Below are 17,645 nucleotides of genomic sequence, written 5' to 3' on the forward strand. Positions count from 1 at the left end.
AATAAAAATGTACAAATTAATCGAAAATATTATTTATATAATTTAAAAATTTAATACGTTTACCATACGAAAGAAAATATATTTATTTTGTAGATAGACATAAAAATAATTTATAAACAAATCACAATATTTATTTTGTTTCTTCAAGCTTGAACAATAGCTTTACCAATATTCTTTCCTTCTAACATTTCAACAAATGCATCAAACATATTATCGAAACCCTTTACAATGGTTTCGTGATAACGAATTTTTTTTTCGCGTATCCATTGAAGATTTTTTTCTATACCTTCGTTCCAACGATTGTCCCAACGAGAGACCAAGAAACCTTCTACCTTTAATTCGTTAAATACCATTGTTGGTTGAAGAATCGTCGCTTTTGGTAACGATGAAGCATCAGCGTGATACGAAGAAATAGATCCACAAACAGCTACGCGGCCATTGAATTTCATTTGATACATAACAATGCTAGAAATATCTCCTCCCACCTATTGTTATACAACATACGTAATAATAATAAAATAATAATAAAATTTAAACATTATTTAAATATTATATTAAAGAAACGCATTGTATTTACATTGTCAAAATAGCAATCGATTCCCTTTGGTATAGCTTTCCTTAAAGCAACATCAAGATTTCCTTCTTTATAATTAATAGCATGATCAAAACCAAGCTCTTTCACAAGCCATTTACATTTTTCATCTGAACCAGCAATACCAACGACAGTAAGTCCAAGAATTTTTCCTATTTGACCAACATGAGAACCAACAGCTCCTCCAGCTCCACTTATAACAAGAGTTTCACCTTTCTTTGGTTTGCAAATTTCCAAAAGACCAAAATAGGCAGTATTCCTGGAATAACAATTTATATATATATATATAAATTGTTTGAAAAATAAAAATTTTATTTAAACATAAATAATATTAATTCAGATTATGAAAAGATATTTAAAAAAAACTCAATATTCAAATAATTAATACCCTGGCATTCCTAACATTCCCAAATATAACGACATTGGCAAGTCTTGTAAATCAGGAAGTAGCCTTGGTTTTCTGAATTCAAATTCTGCATTACAACGAAATGGATTTATAATTGTATGTGATCTCCAACCGACATCAGCAATAATCTTTTTCCCCACTGGAAAGTTTGAATTCTTTGACTCAATGATTTTGCCTATTTGCGAGCCAAGCATTGTTGAACCTACTGGATATCTTAGCATATAAACTCGCATGTAAGGATCCACGGAAAGATATTCCGCTTGAATAAGGAATTCTAAAAGTAAGCAAAATTAAAAATAAAATGTTATACATGTTTTTAATATATATTATATTGTAAATATTTTATTTATTAAAGAATGATAATTGCAATTTTTCTATTTTATTTTTTTTTTCTTAATAATCATAATGTAAATTTTATTATGTACTTAAAATCCGAAATTTTGAAAATTTACGTGTAAAAATTTAAGCAAAGTCACTAAAATTCTTCATTTTTTTTTAATTTATTCAAATTTTTTAAAATATGTTCAAATATAAAATTTATCAGATGTAAGATCTTAGATTTTCGATAAATTCGAAAATTTGTATCATTACAATTTTGTAAGTTATTAATATAACATTAATTTAAAATTTCCTTTTTTTTTTTAATTATTATATTTAAAGCATTATATTTAAAGTTTCGATATAATTATTCCTATAAGATATAATTATTCCTATAATATTATTTAACATTTTTTAATATTATGCAAACAAATGAAATATTTAATAAAAAAGATCGAAATTCCCTGAACGAATAAAATTTTTGGTCAAAAACTAGATTTTGTATTAGGAGAATATGATACGACAGGAGATCGCTCGAGAAATCTTTCTAGGAATTTTCCGTAATTCTTAGAAATGATGTCAAATTCTTGGAAATTTTCGAATGATCGAACGAACGAAACTTTTGGCCAAAAACTTGATTTTGTATTAGAAAAACATGATATGATAGGAAGTCGATCGAGAAATTTTTCCAGGAATTTTCGATAATTTCTTAAAAATGACGTCGAATTTTCTGAATCATCAAATTCTTGAATTTTTATGAATTATAGATTGAATGAACGAAATTTTTGTCCAATTTTTCTTTGTATTAGAAAAATATAATATAAAAGGGGTTTTTATATATTTATCATATATTTAATGTTCTTGTATTTAATTTTTTTATTATTCTTCTTAATGTTGTTGTTTTTTTAGAGTTAGTTAGTTTTAAAATATTCTTCTTTTAATAATTTAAATAAATAAATCTAAACATTTATTTCTTGCATATTTATCTTCTATCATGAAAAACTGCCATTTTTAATGCATTTTTAATCGTTTTCTTGATTTTTCAAGAAGAATTCAAGAATACACTAAGCATTTATATTGCATTTTTGGAATATTATTTGAAATATTAAAAAATATTTCAAATAAGAATTAAATAAAGAAATAATATTGTGTAATTATTTTTCTCCTCAAATAACACACGAAGTATAAAAATTAAGTTGCTATATTTAAATAGAATTATATATTTTTTAATGCATAAGTAAAAATAGTATATTATTTTCTATAAAAATAGAAACATAAAGCACAGATAAAGTATACAATAAATTTAAAATGTATTTTTTCTTTCATATCTCGATAAGAGAATATCTATAATATCTATATTTTTTACATTAAAGATTAAAATGCATTATAATTTTAAAAGAAAAATAATAAAAATTGGTTCTATTGACATCTCATATTTCGACTATAATCATTAAACACCAAGAATTATAGACAAGGAGAGCAAATAATGAGAGAAAGATAGAGATAGGATAAAAATATTGATATCAACGCCATCTTCAGAGTGCCGCAAATGAAACATAGAAAAAAAGGACAGAAAATTGTGGGAAAAAGATAGAGATAGTAAGAATTGACCATTAGCGCCATCTCTCGAGTATCAAGGATATTTCTTTAAAGATAGGGTAAGGTAGAATAAGAATTGAAGATCAGTGTTATCTTGTGAGTACTTTTAAAAAAATAAAATTTAAAAAAAATTTTCTTAATATTCGAGAGATGGCGTTATAAGTCAATTCTTATTTTATTTCTATCCTTTTCTCACAATCTCCTGACCTTTCTTTATATGTTTCATTTGCGGCATTCTAGAGATGGCGCTGATTTCATAATTTTTAACATATCTCTATCCTTTTTTTACTATTTGCGCTCTGTTAATATTTACTCAAAAATTTATGCATTCAAAAAATATTTTCAATTTCAACTTTATTATTTTCTAAAATTAAAAATATAATAATAAATAGAATATAAAAAGAATATAAAATATAAAATACAAAAGTGATATATATATATAAGTACATATACTTGTAATAAATACTTTTAATAAAAATATATTTATATATTAAAAATAAAAAATTATAAATTATTTATTATATGTGTGTATTTATATAACACATAAAATAATACATGAAATAAATACTTTTAGTATATAAGACTAATGATCGAAATATAATTGATAAGAATGACATAATATTAACAATGATCTTCAAGTGACCTTAAAAATATTCAACAAATAAAAAATAAGTAATATAATTATATTTTCCTTTTAAAAAATTTTACATTTTTTCTAAAAATACGTTATTTTATGAAATATTTAAATTAAAAATATCTTATATATATATTATATTATATATATTATATTATATTATATTATATTATATTATATTATATTATATTATATTAAATATATTAATATGATACAATATTAAATTTTTACCTCCATTCTGAAGACTAGGTAATTCTTCTTCAATTAATTGTAAATCTGATTTTTTTGGTTTTCCATTGAAATGTTTTAACACAATAAATTTCTTTGCTTTTATCATTTTATTTTAATATTTGTAATAATAGAAAGTGTAATTATTTTGTAAATTTATTTTTTATAATTTCATGCAATTCACAATATGATTTAAAAGAATATCACTTGAAAATAAATACGATTATTCATTATTACGAAAAGATAAAATCTGTTAAAAATCATGCACAGCTAATAACGAAATATTTTTTATATGTGAATATACCGGCAGCAATCCTACTCTACTATGATAATTGGAACTGGAAATATAACTGAAATCATACGAGGAAATGACGATTGTAACTCGAATCGTACCAATGAAATATTATATTTTTCAATTTCAATTTTTTTTTAATTTTATATTTCTTTCATATAATTATACAATATTTAATACAATTATAATATCATATTTTTTTCAATAATACAGCAATAAATATACGACGTATATATCATAATATAAATATTATAATAAGATTATATGCTTATATAGTTTATATATATATGTTAATTGTGAAAGTAAAAAAAAAACACGATAATGCAATGTACAATTATATAATTAACACTTTATTTAATAATTTACATATCTTTGAAAGGATAAATATTTATATCTTTTAATATCTTTAATATTTAATGTTTAATACATAACATTAATATATTGCTTTACATAGATAATACATAATACATATTATGTAATATTTAATATGTACTTAATATTTAATAACATATATATATAAGTATTCTAGAATAAAGTAAATATAATATTTATAACATTTATATTTTTATACTAATTTAATATATTTAATATTAATTTTAAATTTATATATTATATTTAAATGAATATAAATATTATTTTAATTTCAACATATTTTTTAATTTCCATAATTTTTTATTAAATAATTAAATATATTTAAAATTTTTAATTAAATTACTATGATTTATTAAAAACATTTATAACAGATTATAATATTTATGTATACATGATTTTTTCAAATATTTTGAATGGATCTAAAAAATCTATTTTTTTCTTTTTCTATTATATTTTAAGTTGATTATTCTAACAAATATCAAAATTAATGTAATAATTATTATTATAATACATAATTGTTATTATTATATTAGAATAGAATATATCTTCTATATTTTGTTAGCTAATGTTATATTAAAAAGAAATACTTTATATTAGATTTAGTTGTTCTACTTTATGTTCTACTTTATTTATGTATATTGCATGAAATATATAAGAATTTCATTAATTTCATAATATATGATGTTCCTTTTACATTATATTTATTTTATTTTACAATATATTTTTATAATATCTATTTTTTATAATCTACTTATTTTATAATATTATTTTAAATATTAATAAATTAGATTTTTAGAGAATAAGAATTTCCTATTCATTAACAAAAATCTAATCTGTTTATTATATTTACTAAAAATAAATTATTATAAATATATTAAGTTAAAATTTAAAATACAATCACTACACAAATAATCTCTATTTTATCTAAGTTTTAAAATATTTAAAAATTGTACTTAAAATGATTAATTATATAAAAAAAGATTCTTAAATTATACTATAATTAGTAACATTATAAATCTTAATTTATTAGTAATAGAATATTATACTTTTGAATTACTGATGAATTATTTTTATATTGTAATATTAAATATGCAAAATATATATTTATAATTTAAGAAAATATATTTAATTACATAACATAAAATACTACTTATTCTTTCATTAATTTCCATAATTTTTTATTATGTCTTGATATAATAAATTTTAATTTTTATATTTATTTTAATATAATTAATATAAATAAACTTAAGAAAATTATTAATGTTTTCTACAAAATATACTATGTATATATAAAATTTACAATTTAAAATAAATATAATTATACACTTATAGTACACATGTTCTAAATATACATCATTAATTTTTTTATATGTTTATATAAAAAAGCAAAAACAATAATTTAACTTAAAAAATATAACTAAATAAAAAAAATTTTTTAATATTTTGCATATTAAATTTTGCTAATATTATCTTTTTATATTTAAATTCAATTCTTATTTATCTAAAAAAAACATTAGAAATATGCAAGTATCTAAAATCATTCTATAGTTGGGTTTGAGTTTTTGAATTAAAAAAAAATCAGACAAGCGCGAATGAATACCGTAACATTAAAATGAACAGAATAATTCAATTTTTTTAAAAAAATCGGTACCTGATATACTAGATAATATATATATATAAATAAGTACTGAAAAACGAGATATAAGAATTTTCATATAACTAAAATATTTTGTTATATATAATATTGAATTATTTATTATATAAATATATAATTATATATAAATATATAATTATATAATTTACTAATTATATAATTTACTTGATGAATTAATATAATACTATTATTAATAATAGATTTACAAAGACTATTTTTTAACATGTTATATATTTATATTTCAGAACATTATTATGTGATATATGTTATGTTATCTATCTTATTTTTAATATCTCTATAAAATTATTTTGTGTTTAGTTATGAGAGTTTAATTTATAATAAAATTATATAATAACTTATATTAAAATTAAATATTTTAAATAAATATACAACATGTTTAATGAACTATTATAATAATGATATTATATTAAGAAAGATTAATTAAAATTTGAAAAATCTGTTTTGAGCTTAATAGATGGTGTAGAGATTTTTATCTGTGGTTTTACAAGATCTACTGGTCTAGGGTGTTTTTGTGCTTGTTGATGAGTAGATCTAACTGCATTTTCTAATTTAGTTTTTAATTCCGTAGATTGTGACATTAACATTTTAAATTCCTAAAATAAAAAATTTTATTTAAATTGTAATTTATATATATATATTTTAATTTCAAGATATATTATAGTATATATTATACATTATAATATAATTTAGATACCTGAGGATATTTTGGTCCTATTTTATTAAGCCATTGAAAACTTTGTTGATGAAGACTTAATTGATATTTGGAAGCATGTTGTAGTTGATCTCCTTCCAACAAATAATTAATTAGGATTGGCACAAGTAAAGTCAACATCTGTATCCCTAGATATTTATAAAAATAAAATATTATAAATAACAAACTTATTTAAGAATTAATAATATATTTATATCTAATACATTTAGACAAATAAAATATATTTTATGATATAAAATATGATGGAAATATATTACATTGCATAATTATATTTTTTTATATATTTTCCTACACACCTTGCAAAAGATCTCCTGAATAGCATGTAACATACTTTTTATCAGCTTTTTTAATATCATACTAATCTGATATTAATATACTATTATATATTGAATCTATAATAAATGAAATCAAAATAATATAAATAAATATACATACGATGTGAAAGATCAGCAAGTCCTATAAGAGCTTCAACTGTATTAACACATTCTAAGGTGAAAGACAATCCCACATCAGTTGTGACTTGTTTACTTTTATCACTATATAAATATTCTACTAATCTTGGAGCTAATGCATGAATATAAGGAGTACTTATTATACGTTCTGGATGTAAAAATATTGTTCTCAATGTTTGAACGCATTTTAATTTAACCTATAATATTTTAAGAAATAAGAATATATGTATATTAAATTATTAATAATATATAAAATATTTTTAAAATAATAACCATTATATTTTCTGATTGAAAAGCGTGTCTAAAATGATTTATACATGGAAACTGTAAGTTCGGTGCACTCACAACTTCAGGCGATGCATGAAGAACAAATACTGCAATTCCTAACATCATTGCCACTTCATCCATTTTTGTTTCATCATTTCCTATAAATTTAAAAAAATTTTTAAAAATTATTAATTAAAAAAACATTTTATCATGAAAATAAATCTTATATAATTCTAACTTCCAATACCAGTTTTAGCGAGGTCGATAATTTTAGCAAGAGCGCTTTGTAAAAGACTTGTCCATTGTTCTTTACTTTTATGATCTTTTGCATATTTATTTGTAATAAGGTTTTTTATGCAATGCAAAGCTGCATGAACTGGTGCATCTGATGTTGTTTTATTGCATTCATTGTCAGTACGCACTGCAGTTTCTCTAATTACTCCAGTTGATAAATACAATAATGTTGGTAAAATTGCTATTGCTCCTAATGTTTAAAAATACGTATTAAAAATAAATATTTAAAATTAAATATCTTATTTAAAATTAAATATTTACCTTGGGGAGAACAAAGAGTAGGAAGAGATTCCATTATATTAAGTGTAGCAGCTATAAGTTTCCCGCTTTCTTCAGATGGCATATATCCTTTTTGAGATAAAATTGCTGTAGTTCCACCAGGATTAGGATTTAATGCTGGTATTTGTCGAACCAAAAGACACAAACACACTTCTAAAATAGCGAATACTAATGATTTTCCAGGAATAAGTTCACCATTTTCTTCTCCTTCCCCTAGCAAATCTACATCTTCAGTTTCATTGCTTTCTTCATGTACTGATGCAATTTCTATTACAAAATAATATATATTAATAATATGTTAATAATATGCTAATTCATAATATGCTAATTTATATAAAAAAAAATATTATTTCTTTTTACCTTTCAATTTAGATTTCTTTTTTTCTATTAAATCTTCATGTGCTGCTTTCATTATTTGTTTTAAAACTTCCATTACTATCATTTGAATCATAAAACTTTCTCTTGTTAGAAGCATTCTACAATAAAATACCATAAGTTGTTAATTATAATATAATATTTATATACTTATATTTATATAATTAAAAAAAGATACCTATGAAGAACATTACATAATTCAATCGGTAATGAACGATCTGTAATTAAAACTTTACGAGCCCATGTAGAATCTAATAGAGTATATAATGCATTTAAACACGTTTCTATATTTTGAGTAGACTCTGAAATACGAGGACTGCACAAAGCTTCCATACATATACCTAAAATTTTTAATAAATATTAATAAATATTGAATAAAAATGATACATAATATACATTTTACTATATATTATATATTTTTATAATGTATTAACATTATTTATAATAAGAAACAATAATATAAAAAATGAAGGTTTTTAAAAAATAGTTACCAAATAATAAATGAAAACGTTCAACATTTGTATTAGTATTAGTAGAAACATCATTATTATTATTATTATTGTTGTTGTTGTTGTTATTATTATTATTGTTATTAGTTGCATTTGATATTTTCACTTCATTTTTTGTTTCTTCCAATTCAAATCCTTTTGCATTGAGCCAAAGTGTTGCAGCATGTAAGATTGGAGCCCATGATTCAGCATAATGAGGTCGAGCAGATTCCATTGTATCTGTTGTATAAAAAGCTCCACCATCATGTGGTAATTGACTAGAAAATTCTAATAAAATATTGATTTATTATTATAAAAGTATTACATAAAAACATAATATATATATAATAATATATAATTTAAAAAATTACATATAATATAATATAAAAACTCACCATACCTGAAGGTAATGAAAGTAATGCATGATCTTTTAGAGCAGCTAGCCAATATTGACTTAAACTTAATAATTCAGGTTGCACTAAACTTAATAAACTCTCAGTCTGAAATTCAAATTTTCCAAAATCTTCAGAATTATCATCATCAATTTGATTCAGATTTTGATTAAATGTATTTTTACTATTCAATGCAGAACCATCTTTTATCATAGCGACTACATATACCTAATAAAGAAAAAAAAGAAAGAAATAAATAGAAATTATTAAAAGAAAAATGTTGTTTCTTACCTCTGCCCATGCTTTTAAAATTGCTAATCTTTCAAGTGTTAACAAACTTTCATTATAAAGTTGTGGTCGTGTATGTCCCTCTCTTAATTTTTCTAAAGAAGATACAAGTAATTGATGTACTCTACGAAGATCATTGAGATCTCTAGCAACACCGCTTCCAATCCAAGCACTACATGCTTCACATGCTGCAGCTGTAACATGTGATGCTGTTTCTGCTGAAAATGCTGGTCTCAATGCAGCTCCAACCTATAATAATTAAATACTAATATAATATATATATTTATAAAATATATTTAAAATTTTTATGTTTAATTACTTGTGCTTGGAATTGTTCAAGTAATAAGTGTCCAGGAAATTCTGGTTCAGGAACTTTAGCAAATTTATCTATGATTTCTTGTAATGTTTTCAATCCTTCAAGGCGAAGAGGATCACAATCACTTGTTGCTGCCATAAATGCCATTCTTACTAAATCAGAAAGATGTAATACTAGAAAATCACCTGTAATTAACAAAATCTTAGTATATAATATTTGAAAATATTAAAAATAATTTAAAGAATCGTACTTCTGCCTTTAGATATTTGCATTTCTTTAGCTAAAGCAAGATCAAAATGTGCGTGCTTATTATTTATACAAGCAGCAACAATTTTCCTGACACATTGTGCTGCAAAAACTCTAGTTGGCCATCGTGGCGTAATAGTCGGCCGTTGTTTCGTAGATTCATCAGCATGGAATTCAGCTTGATCATCATCTCCTTCTACATCAGCATTATCAATATCTGTGGTACTATCTTCGACGTCAATAGTACTTCCTTCTTCGTTATTACACGTATCTATTAATATATTTTATTAATATTATTTAATTTTGCAACGACAAACTTTATTAATATAACTATTATAATATGTGTCATACCTGATGCTATTGTAAGAACATCCTTACATAAGGATAACCATTGAGATAAATGATCTGCTGCTAGAATTTGCAGCATACTAGTTAACGTGTCATGGATATCTTTAATTAATTTGCTATCAGTTTCTGTATCTAACATACTAAATAAAACGCCCGGAAGACCAGTTTCTGTTATAACAAGACCTTCTACTATATTGGTATCTCGACTTTCATTAGCTAATGTCATTGCATGTTCACATACTTCTTTTGCTTCTCGCTGAGCTAATTGTCGAAGACAAGATATTGCAGCTTTACGTAAAAGTAGATGATTACTTGATAAAGTTCGCTGTAAAATAATTTATAATAGAAAATAAAAAAGTTTGCAATCACTTATATAATGTAAATGAAATATAATATAAATTACACATAATGTAGGAACAAGAGAAGATAAATTAACATGTCTTGGCGCAAATAAATGTAATTGTTGAAGACATCCTGTAGCTTCTGCTTGTACAAGAGGATCTTGATGGTCTTGCATAATTGCACAAGCACATAGAAACGATGAACGTGCCATACAAATTGTTGTTGTATTTCCTAAAAATATATATAATAAATAAATATATATATAAATTTTTAAATTTTTACAAAGATCTTGAAATCAACAATAAAATAAAAACCTTGTAATTCTGGACCTATTGTTGTGATAAGAGCTGATAATACTTTTCCTATACATTGATGTACATCAATATAAGAATGAGGAACATTAAGAAGAAGAGTTAAAGCTAAGGATAATGTAGGTTCAACATAGCCTCGAAACATTGGTCCACCAGAATCAGCTATAAGTGCAAGAGCATGTAATGCCCATACCTGAATGAATATAAATCATATTTAATTAATGACATTAATTATTGATGACATTAAAAAATTACATATAAATATATATATTTCAATATTTACTTGTACTACAGGAGATGAATTATCTTGGGCAAGTGCAAGTAAAATACTGACACTTGTATTCAGATGTTGACTAGATCCCATTCCACCCACATATTTATGAAGACATCCTAATGCTAAAGAATGACCAGTTCTACTAGCAACATCACGAGCTGATTTTAAACGATCAAAACTTGTTTGTGCTAATTCTGCCGTAAATTTAGGATCAGAAATAACTTGAGCCATTCTTCCAACAGCTTCTCCTGCTGCCCATCTTAATATAGAATTGCTGCTTACCAAAGCACTCTATAATATAGAATAAAATTAAATATTTATATAAATAAAATTAATTTATATTTTAATTATATTTTATAATAAATTTAAGAAATTAAAAATATTACGATATTAATATAAGAAAATTATATTACAATAATGAGATTAGTAGCAGATTTCTTAACATCTTCTTGACCAAAACCAGTTTTTGCTTCATTAAGACCTTTTAATCCACTTAATACAGCCGTAAAAACATTCATTTGTATAGCTTCTTGTCTACCAGATTTTGTATGTTTTATACATTCACTGAAATGATCTAACATTTGTAATCTATGTTTATTTGCTACACGTGGAAAGATTTGACCAAATAAGGATACAGATAGATCAATAACTGCAACTCCCAAAGGTAAAGGTCCAGGTATTATATCATCCTAAAAAGAAAGAAATAACTTACAAAATTTATTTTTATTATATATTCTTAGTAAAAAAAACAAAGTGTTTACTTGTGGTACAGGTCTATAAAGACAACATGGATTATGTTCCAAAGCTCCAGATCCTGCAGCACTATTTGGTTGTAACTGAAACATAAATACAAATATAAATAAATATTGATTAAATTCCATTTTTATTTTTTTATAATAAACAATATGACTACAATACAAAATAAAAAATAAACAAATGTAACATATTTATATTGATAAAAATTGTGTAAAAATAATCATTATTATATTTTATAACAAATTAAAATTAATATTTTGATTAATTTTTTAATGCTTAAAAAAATAAATAAAACTAAAACATAAATCAATGATTATGATTAAAAGTAGAAAAAAAAAATTGTGCAGATGAACAGCAGATAACGAAAGGCTTCATAGGACATTACTCACATGTTCCAAATCTGCCCTTCTGTTTGGTTCCATCTGGACATGAGTGGAAATTTGAATGTTAATTTGAATTAATATAATATGTACTCAATATCTTTACAATTTTTCTGCTTTTGTTAATATGTTTTTATATTAATGAATATTAATAGTGATAATGAGAAATATTTTAAAAAACATATATAAACATATAAAGTATTATATTACATTTGTACAACATATTAAATTACATAAAAATACATAGAATCATAAAATAATATTTTAAAATATATACCTGATCTTCTATTGTACGATGATCAGTTTCTTGTAACCATGTACCAAGAATTACAGAATCATTAGCATGACAAACAGCACGTAATAATGAAGTTGTAGTATTTCCGGGATTTTCAGTTAATGTAAACTCTGATACCAACATTCTTAAAAGATGCGTATAAGAACCTGTTTAATTTACGATATATATAATGTACATTTTTGTAAATATCATTTCTAAATAATAATTTTTTAAAAAATATATTTTTTAAATACCTTCAAAAGTTTGAGGTGGTAATAATAATAATGTTTCATATAAACGTAAACGAACCATGGCAGCTGGAGCTTTTAATTGTTGACCATAATTTTTTAGTACAGGTGATAAACTAAAATATTATTTTAGAGTAATAATAAAAATGATATTACATTAAAATATTTTAAAAATATATAAAAAAATAACATACTTTGTTAACATTGCCAATGCAGATTCAATTGGTGTTAGAAGTCGTCTTGTAATATCATCATTTAAAAGTTCTGGGCAATGTAATAAGAAACTATGCATTGCAGATAATGCACCAGCTCGACCTTCTAAAGTTACTTGCCATGTGAAAGCATCACCTCTAGCTTTTTCACTTTCCAATTCCTTATTTGAACGAGGAAAAGAATTTCTCCATAATAATAACATTCTAGGTAATAATCCTTTTACTACTGCTGTTCCTGAATATAAAACATATAAAAAACATATATAATTTTATATTAAATATAAAATTTTAAATATTAAATATAATATTTTATAAATATATTTAATATTTATTATTATATAATTAATTGATCTAAATTTATCATACCAAGAGTCATTATAGCTCCAATTAAAAGCCATCCAGCATGTGTTCTATTTAACGATAAACGACTGTTTTGACTTGCACTTCTCAAAAGTTCTTCTGCAGTATTAAAAATAATCTAAAATAAAATAGATAATTTTTATTTGATAAAATTTTTCGCTTATTTTATAAAATTATATAAAAAAATATAAATATCATTTAAAAATAAGTACTTTTCCTTTTGTATGCGGAACGCCAAGTGGTGATAAACGAACACTACCGAGAACAGCAGCTAATGCACTGCTATATCCAGCTATTGCTTCTGGTGAACTACGCATATTTTCAATTCCATCAACACAACGATCAATCAGAGGTGTTATTTGACTTGGAACTGCTACACAAATGCAACGTAGACACCAAGAAGCTGCAAGTCTAGCTGCTTGGCATGGATGAACCAAAACGGCCATAATTGTATCAATTAAATCTAAGAAAACATTCAAATTAATGCAATTAATTATTGAAAATTATTGAAATTAAATAAGTATAGATAAAATATATGTAAATAAAATACATACTCAAAGATTGATCAGACAATAAATTACAAGCTGTTGTACCTAAACCCAAGATCAAGTTTCCCATTTCTTGTAATGCACATACTAATAAATGTTGACTAAATAATGTCTCTTGATTACAATCTTTTGCATTTTCTGGACTAAAATCTAACAATTCAAATATAAAAAAATAAAAAATAAATATATGTATTTTATTAAATAATTATTCAATAAGAATTTTAAACAATGAAATTTACCAATAGAATTCATTTGTTTCAAAATAATATGTGCTATTTCTTTACATGCAGCAGCTTGAGCTCCTTCACCCAATAATTTTCCTACAGTACCATGTAATATAAAGTTAACACATTTTCTAGAATAAACAGCATCAACATGTGAACTTGCTGCTTTTGGATTTGTTACAAGATCAAGTACATGTGCAATTAATGTACCAACATTACGTTCAAGCCATGATCCTCCTAACATTTGAACAAATACAACATATGCCTAGTAAAATAACAAATAATTAAATTATTTTATAAAAAAACATAATGTTATAATATAAATAATGTTTTTTTTTCTTACATGTGTGACTCCAACTCGAACTTCTCTATTTACACTAGAATTTCCTTTTATTATCTCTCCAGTTCCTTTTAAAAAGCCTACTCCACCTCTTAAAAATCCAGACATTAAAATATTCAATACTTCATCAAGTGAGATTTGTTTATTATTTTTATTTTGGGTAACTAAATATTGATAACAATTAATATAATTCTTGATAATGTATAAACAAATAAATATCCTTATTCAAAATACCTGAAGGATTTTTTCCTTTTGGAGTTGGTAGTTGTGTCATTGCTACTAATGTGCCAAGTAATTTTGCAATAGCACATCTTACTTCATAATTTGAACCTTCAAATGCTCGAAAACAGAGTGTAGCAACGCTTTCTATTTCAGTTGTATATAAAAATGATGCATGATTTAACATTTCTAATAAACACTACAAATATTATATTAAATATATTTTACCAGTAAAATAACCAATATTTTTATAAACTGATAGAAAACTAACAATAAAATACCTTTGCAGCAGCACATCTTACAGCCATTACTCTGTCTGTAAGATAATGTTTAGAAACTTTATATATTTCTTTATGTACATTTGTAATTGCAGATCCCATGCCTGCACAAACCTAATAATTCAAGTTTTTTTAATATAAATGTAAAATTCTAAATAATTTTAACATCTGTATAACATTAAATATATACCTTCTCTAAAGTATACATAATTTCTATTCGTGTCTGTGATTCTGCGGAACGTAAAGATTTTATTAAAATCTGTACAGTTTCTTCATATGATCTACCCATCATTCTTCCTAATTTTTCATACATACATCCCACACAACATATAGCAGCTCTAATAATGGTAAATTTAAAAAATTATATAAAAAATTATATCTTAAAGATTTTAAAATAATAAATGCATTTTAAAATTAAAATTATTACTTACAACTTTGTTGGAAGAAAACTCGGTGAATCATCTTTATTTCTGAGAATATCATTACATTTATTAACAGTATCAAAAAGCAAAAATGTATCACCAACACTAAATAAAGTTGCAAGACATCTTGCAATAAGTCTTCTTGTAGGAGGTCCAGGAGATCCTTGCATATGTTTAGTTAATTGTTCTACTAATTTTTGTTGACATCCTTTAATATCGCTCTAAAAATGATATACATTATAGAAAAAAAATTGTATAATGAAAATATATTACGTATTTATTTTAGATTATAACATAGAACAAATATTATAATAATTATTTAAATTAATAATACCTTTTGTGCAGCTATTAAAACTTTATCCAAGAAACGTAACCATTCAAATATAAAAATTGGTCTCTTGGCCTCTGGGATTTGATTAAGGGCATCCTCATTGAGAGTCAAACTATGACTCAACTCCATCATCATTTCAATAGAATAAATTTTAATATTTCTTATTTTTTTTCTATAAATATTTAATTATATATTATTAATAATTTATTAATGTTATTTGTAATTATAAAATTATATATATATATTAAAAAATCATAAGAAATTAATTTTATAAAATATTTTTTTATTATTTATTTAATAAAGAAATTTATTTATTAAATTATAAAAAAAATAATAAAATTTAATGAAAACATAAATACCAGAAAGTCTATATTTTATTAATAAACAAAAAGTATCATAATTTTCTAGTTATTTTATATATTATTTTATATATTCGAAATCGCTTGAATTAGTAACGTCAAACTATTAGTATTCGTATTTATTTATGTTTTATATTAAAAAATAGGATAAAATAGGAAATCATTTTATAAATGACATGTATTTTGATATTTAATATGTGTTAACACTATAAACTACTACAATACGGAACAATTTATCCACGTAATTGACAAATCTTAACTTGATTTAGGTTAAGGTAGATCGGTAATCATCTGGTTCAGAAACATTGACAAAGAATTATTAAGATTACTTAATCATTTTAATGTCATTGTATTTATACAAGTATTTATATTCGAATTTAATTAGTTAAATAAACTTAAATAAACTAATTTAGTGTTAATTAATACTAATTAAAATTTTTTTTTTTTTTTGCTAGAATAAAAAATATCGAATCATTTTATAATACTGATATCTTAAAAATGTTTATTATATAAATCTAAACTAAGTAGTGATAATAATGTATATAATTTATAAATACAATTTATATAATAATAAATTATATATATATATAAATGACTTGTAAAAAAAATTTTATTTTTTGAAATAAAAGAAATTTCGTATATTATATCATCTTGGCTTATGTTCTCTTAATACAAAATTTCTGACAATAAGTTTAAAAAATCATAAGTTTAAAAAACTGAAATTTATATAAAATATGTATATAAAATATATATATATATATATAAGATATAAAAATATATATAAAACTTGATTTTTCATATAAAAACATAAAATAGATTTTGATAATGATAAATTAAACAGTGATCAAAAAATTTCTGAAATCAACGCCATCTCGTGTTTAAATAATCAAAGTTTTGACTTGTTATTAGTATAGTAGAATGTATAAAGAGGTATTCTATAATGAGTTTATTAGTTTAATTATTTAAACAACAACAATATTATAAATAAAATTTAAACATAATATAATTAAGATAAAGAAATTAATATAATGACCATAATAATGTTTCAAATATATATAATCATATTTAGAAATAAATTCTTATAAAAATATGAAAATTCTTATGAAAAATTAATAAAAAATCTATTATTCATCAATGAAATCAATTCGATATAACATCAAAATCAATCCTTAACAAATAATTAATTGAAATAAT

At 22.6% G+C, this 17,645-nt stretch overlaps 2 protein-coding genes across 4 annotated transcripts; both read right to left on the bottom strand.

Annotated features, from left to right (window-relative positions):
* Positions 1-64: 64 nt before the first annotated feature.
* LOC107998968 (prostaglandin reductase 1) lies at positions 65-4,142 on the bottom strand. Its single transcript, XM_017058555.3, has 4 exons — positions 3,781-4,142; positions 981-1,272; positions 578-851; positions 65-485 (listed from the first exon to the last, which is right to left on the bottom strand). The coding sequence occupies exons 1-4, from the start codon at positions 3,884-3,886 to the stop codon at positions 144-146; spliced, it is 1,014 nt and encodes a 337-aa protein (XP_016914044.1). The 5' UTR covers positions 3,887-4,142; the 3' UTR covers positions 65-143.
* Positions 4,143-4,167: 25 nt separating this feature from the next.
* On the bottom strand, positions 4,168-16,749 carry LOC107998965 (HEAT repeat-containing protein 5B). Of its 3 annotated transcripts, none has more exons than XM_062082850.1 (35): positions 16,452-16,749; positions 16,096-16,264; positions 15,771-15,982; positions 15,530-15,677; positions 15,343-15,453; positions 15,077-15,260; positions 14,846-15,006; positions 14,518-14,767; positions 14,285-14,428; positions 13,943-14,193; positions 13,737-13,848; positions 13,353-13,605; positions 13,165-13,274; positions 12,914-13,077; positions 12,646-12,678; positions 12,262-12,336; positions 11,914-12,189; positions 11,510-11,791; positions 11,230-11,419; positions 10,977-11,146; positions 10,577-10,898; positions 10,230-10,496; positions 9,983-10,164; positions 9,667-9,912; positions 9,384-9,603; positions 8,987-9,271; positions 8,674-8,836; positions 8,481-8,596; positions 8,103-8,387; positions 7,786-8,031; positions 7,554-7,705; positions 7,264-7,477; positions 7,125-7,139; positions 6,811-6,956; positions 4,168-6,709 (listed from the first exon to the last, which is right to left on the bottom strand). In XM_062082850.1, exons 2-35 carry the CDS (start codon positions 16,225-16,227, stop codon positions 6,533-6,535), a joined length of 6,294 nt encoding a protein of 2,097 aa, XP_061938834.1. In that variant the 5' UTR covers positions 16,228-16,264; positions 16,452-16,749; the 3' UTR covers positions 4,168-6,532. The 3 variants fall into 3 exon arrangements, with proteins under 3 accessions (XP_061938834.1, XP_028523054.2, XP_061938835.1); XM_028667253.2 differs by having other exon boundaries at positions 7,795-8,031; positions 16,452-16,748; XM_062082851.1 differs by lacking the exon at positions 12,646-12,678 and having other exon boundaries at positions 16,452-16,748.
* Between the last annotated feature and the right edge of the window lie 896 nt (positions 16,750-17,645).

The sequence above is a fragment of the Apis cerana genome, linkage group LG12, assembly GCF_029169275.1.
Source record: "Apis cerana isolate GH-2021 linkage group LG12, AcerK_1.0, whole genome shotgun sequence".
In the NCBI taxonomy this organism is placed as follows: Eukaryota; Metazoa; Arthropoda; class Insecta; order Hymenoptera; family Apidae; genus Apis; species Apis cerana.

Bases quoted from the DNA above. Each gene is read 5' to 3' on its own strand.
- LOC107998968 (XM_017058555.3), bottom strand. From the start codon at position 3,886: ATGATAAAAGCAAAGAAATTTATTGTGTTAAAACATTTCAATGGAAAA. The intron at 1,273-3,780 runs GTAAAAATTTAA...GCTTACTTTTAG, and splicing joins ACCTAGTCTTCAGAATGGAG to AATTCCTTATTCAAGCGGAA. The intron at 852-980 runs GTATTAATTATT...TTGTTATTCCAG, and splicing joins GGAATGTTAGGAATGCCAGG to GAATACTGCCTATTTTGGTC.
- LOC107998965 (XM_062082850.1), bottom strand. From the start codon at position 16,227: ATGATGATGGAGTTGAGTCATAGTTTGACTCTCAATGAGGATGCCCTT. The intron at 15,007-15,076 runs GTATTTTGAATA...ATCAATATTTAG, and splicing joins AAAAGGAAAAAATCCTTCAG to TTACCCAAAATAAAAATAAT. The intron at 11,420-11,509 runs GTAAATATTGAA...ATATTCATTCAG, and splicing joins ATTCATCTCCTGTAGTACAA to GTATGGGCATTACATGCTCT.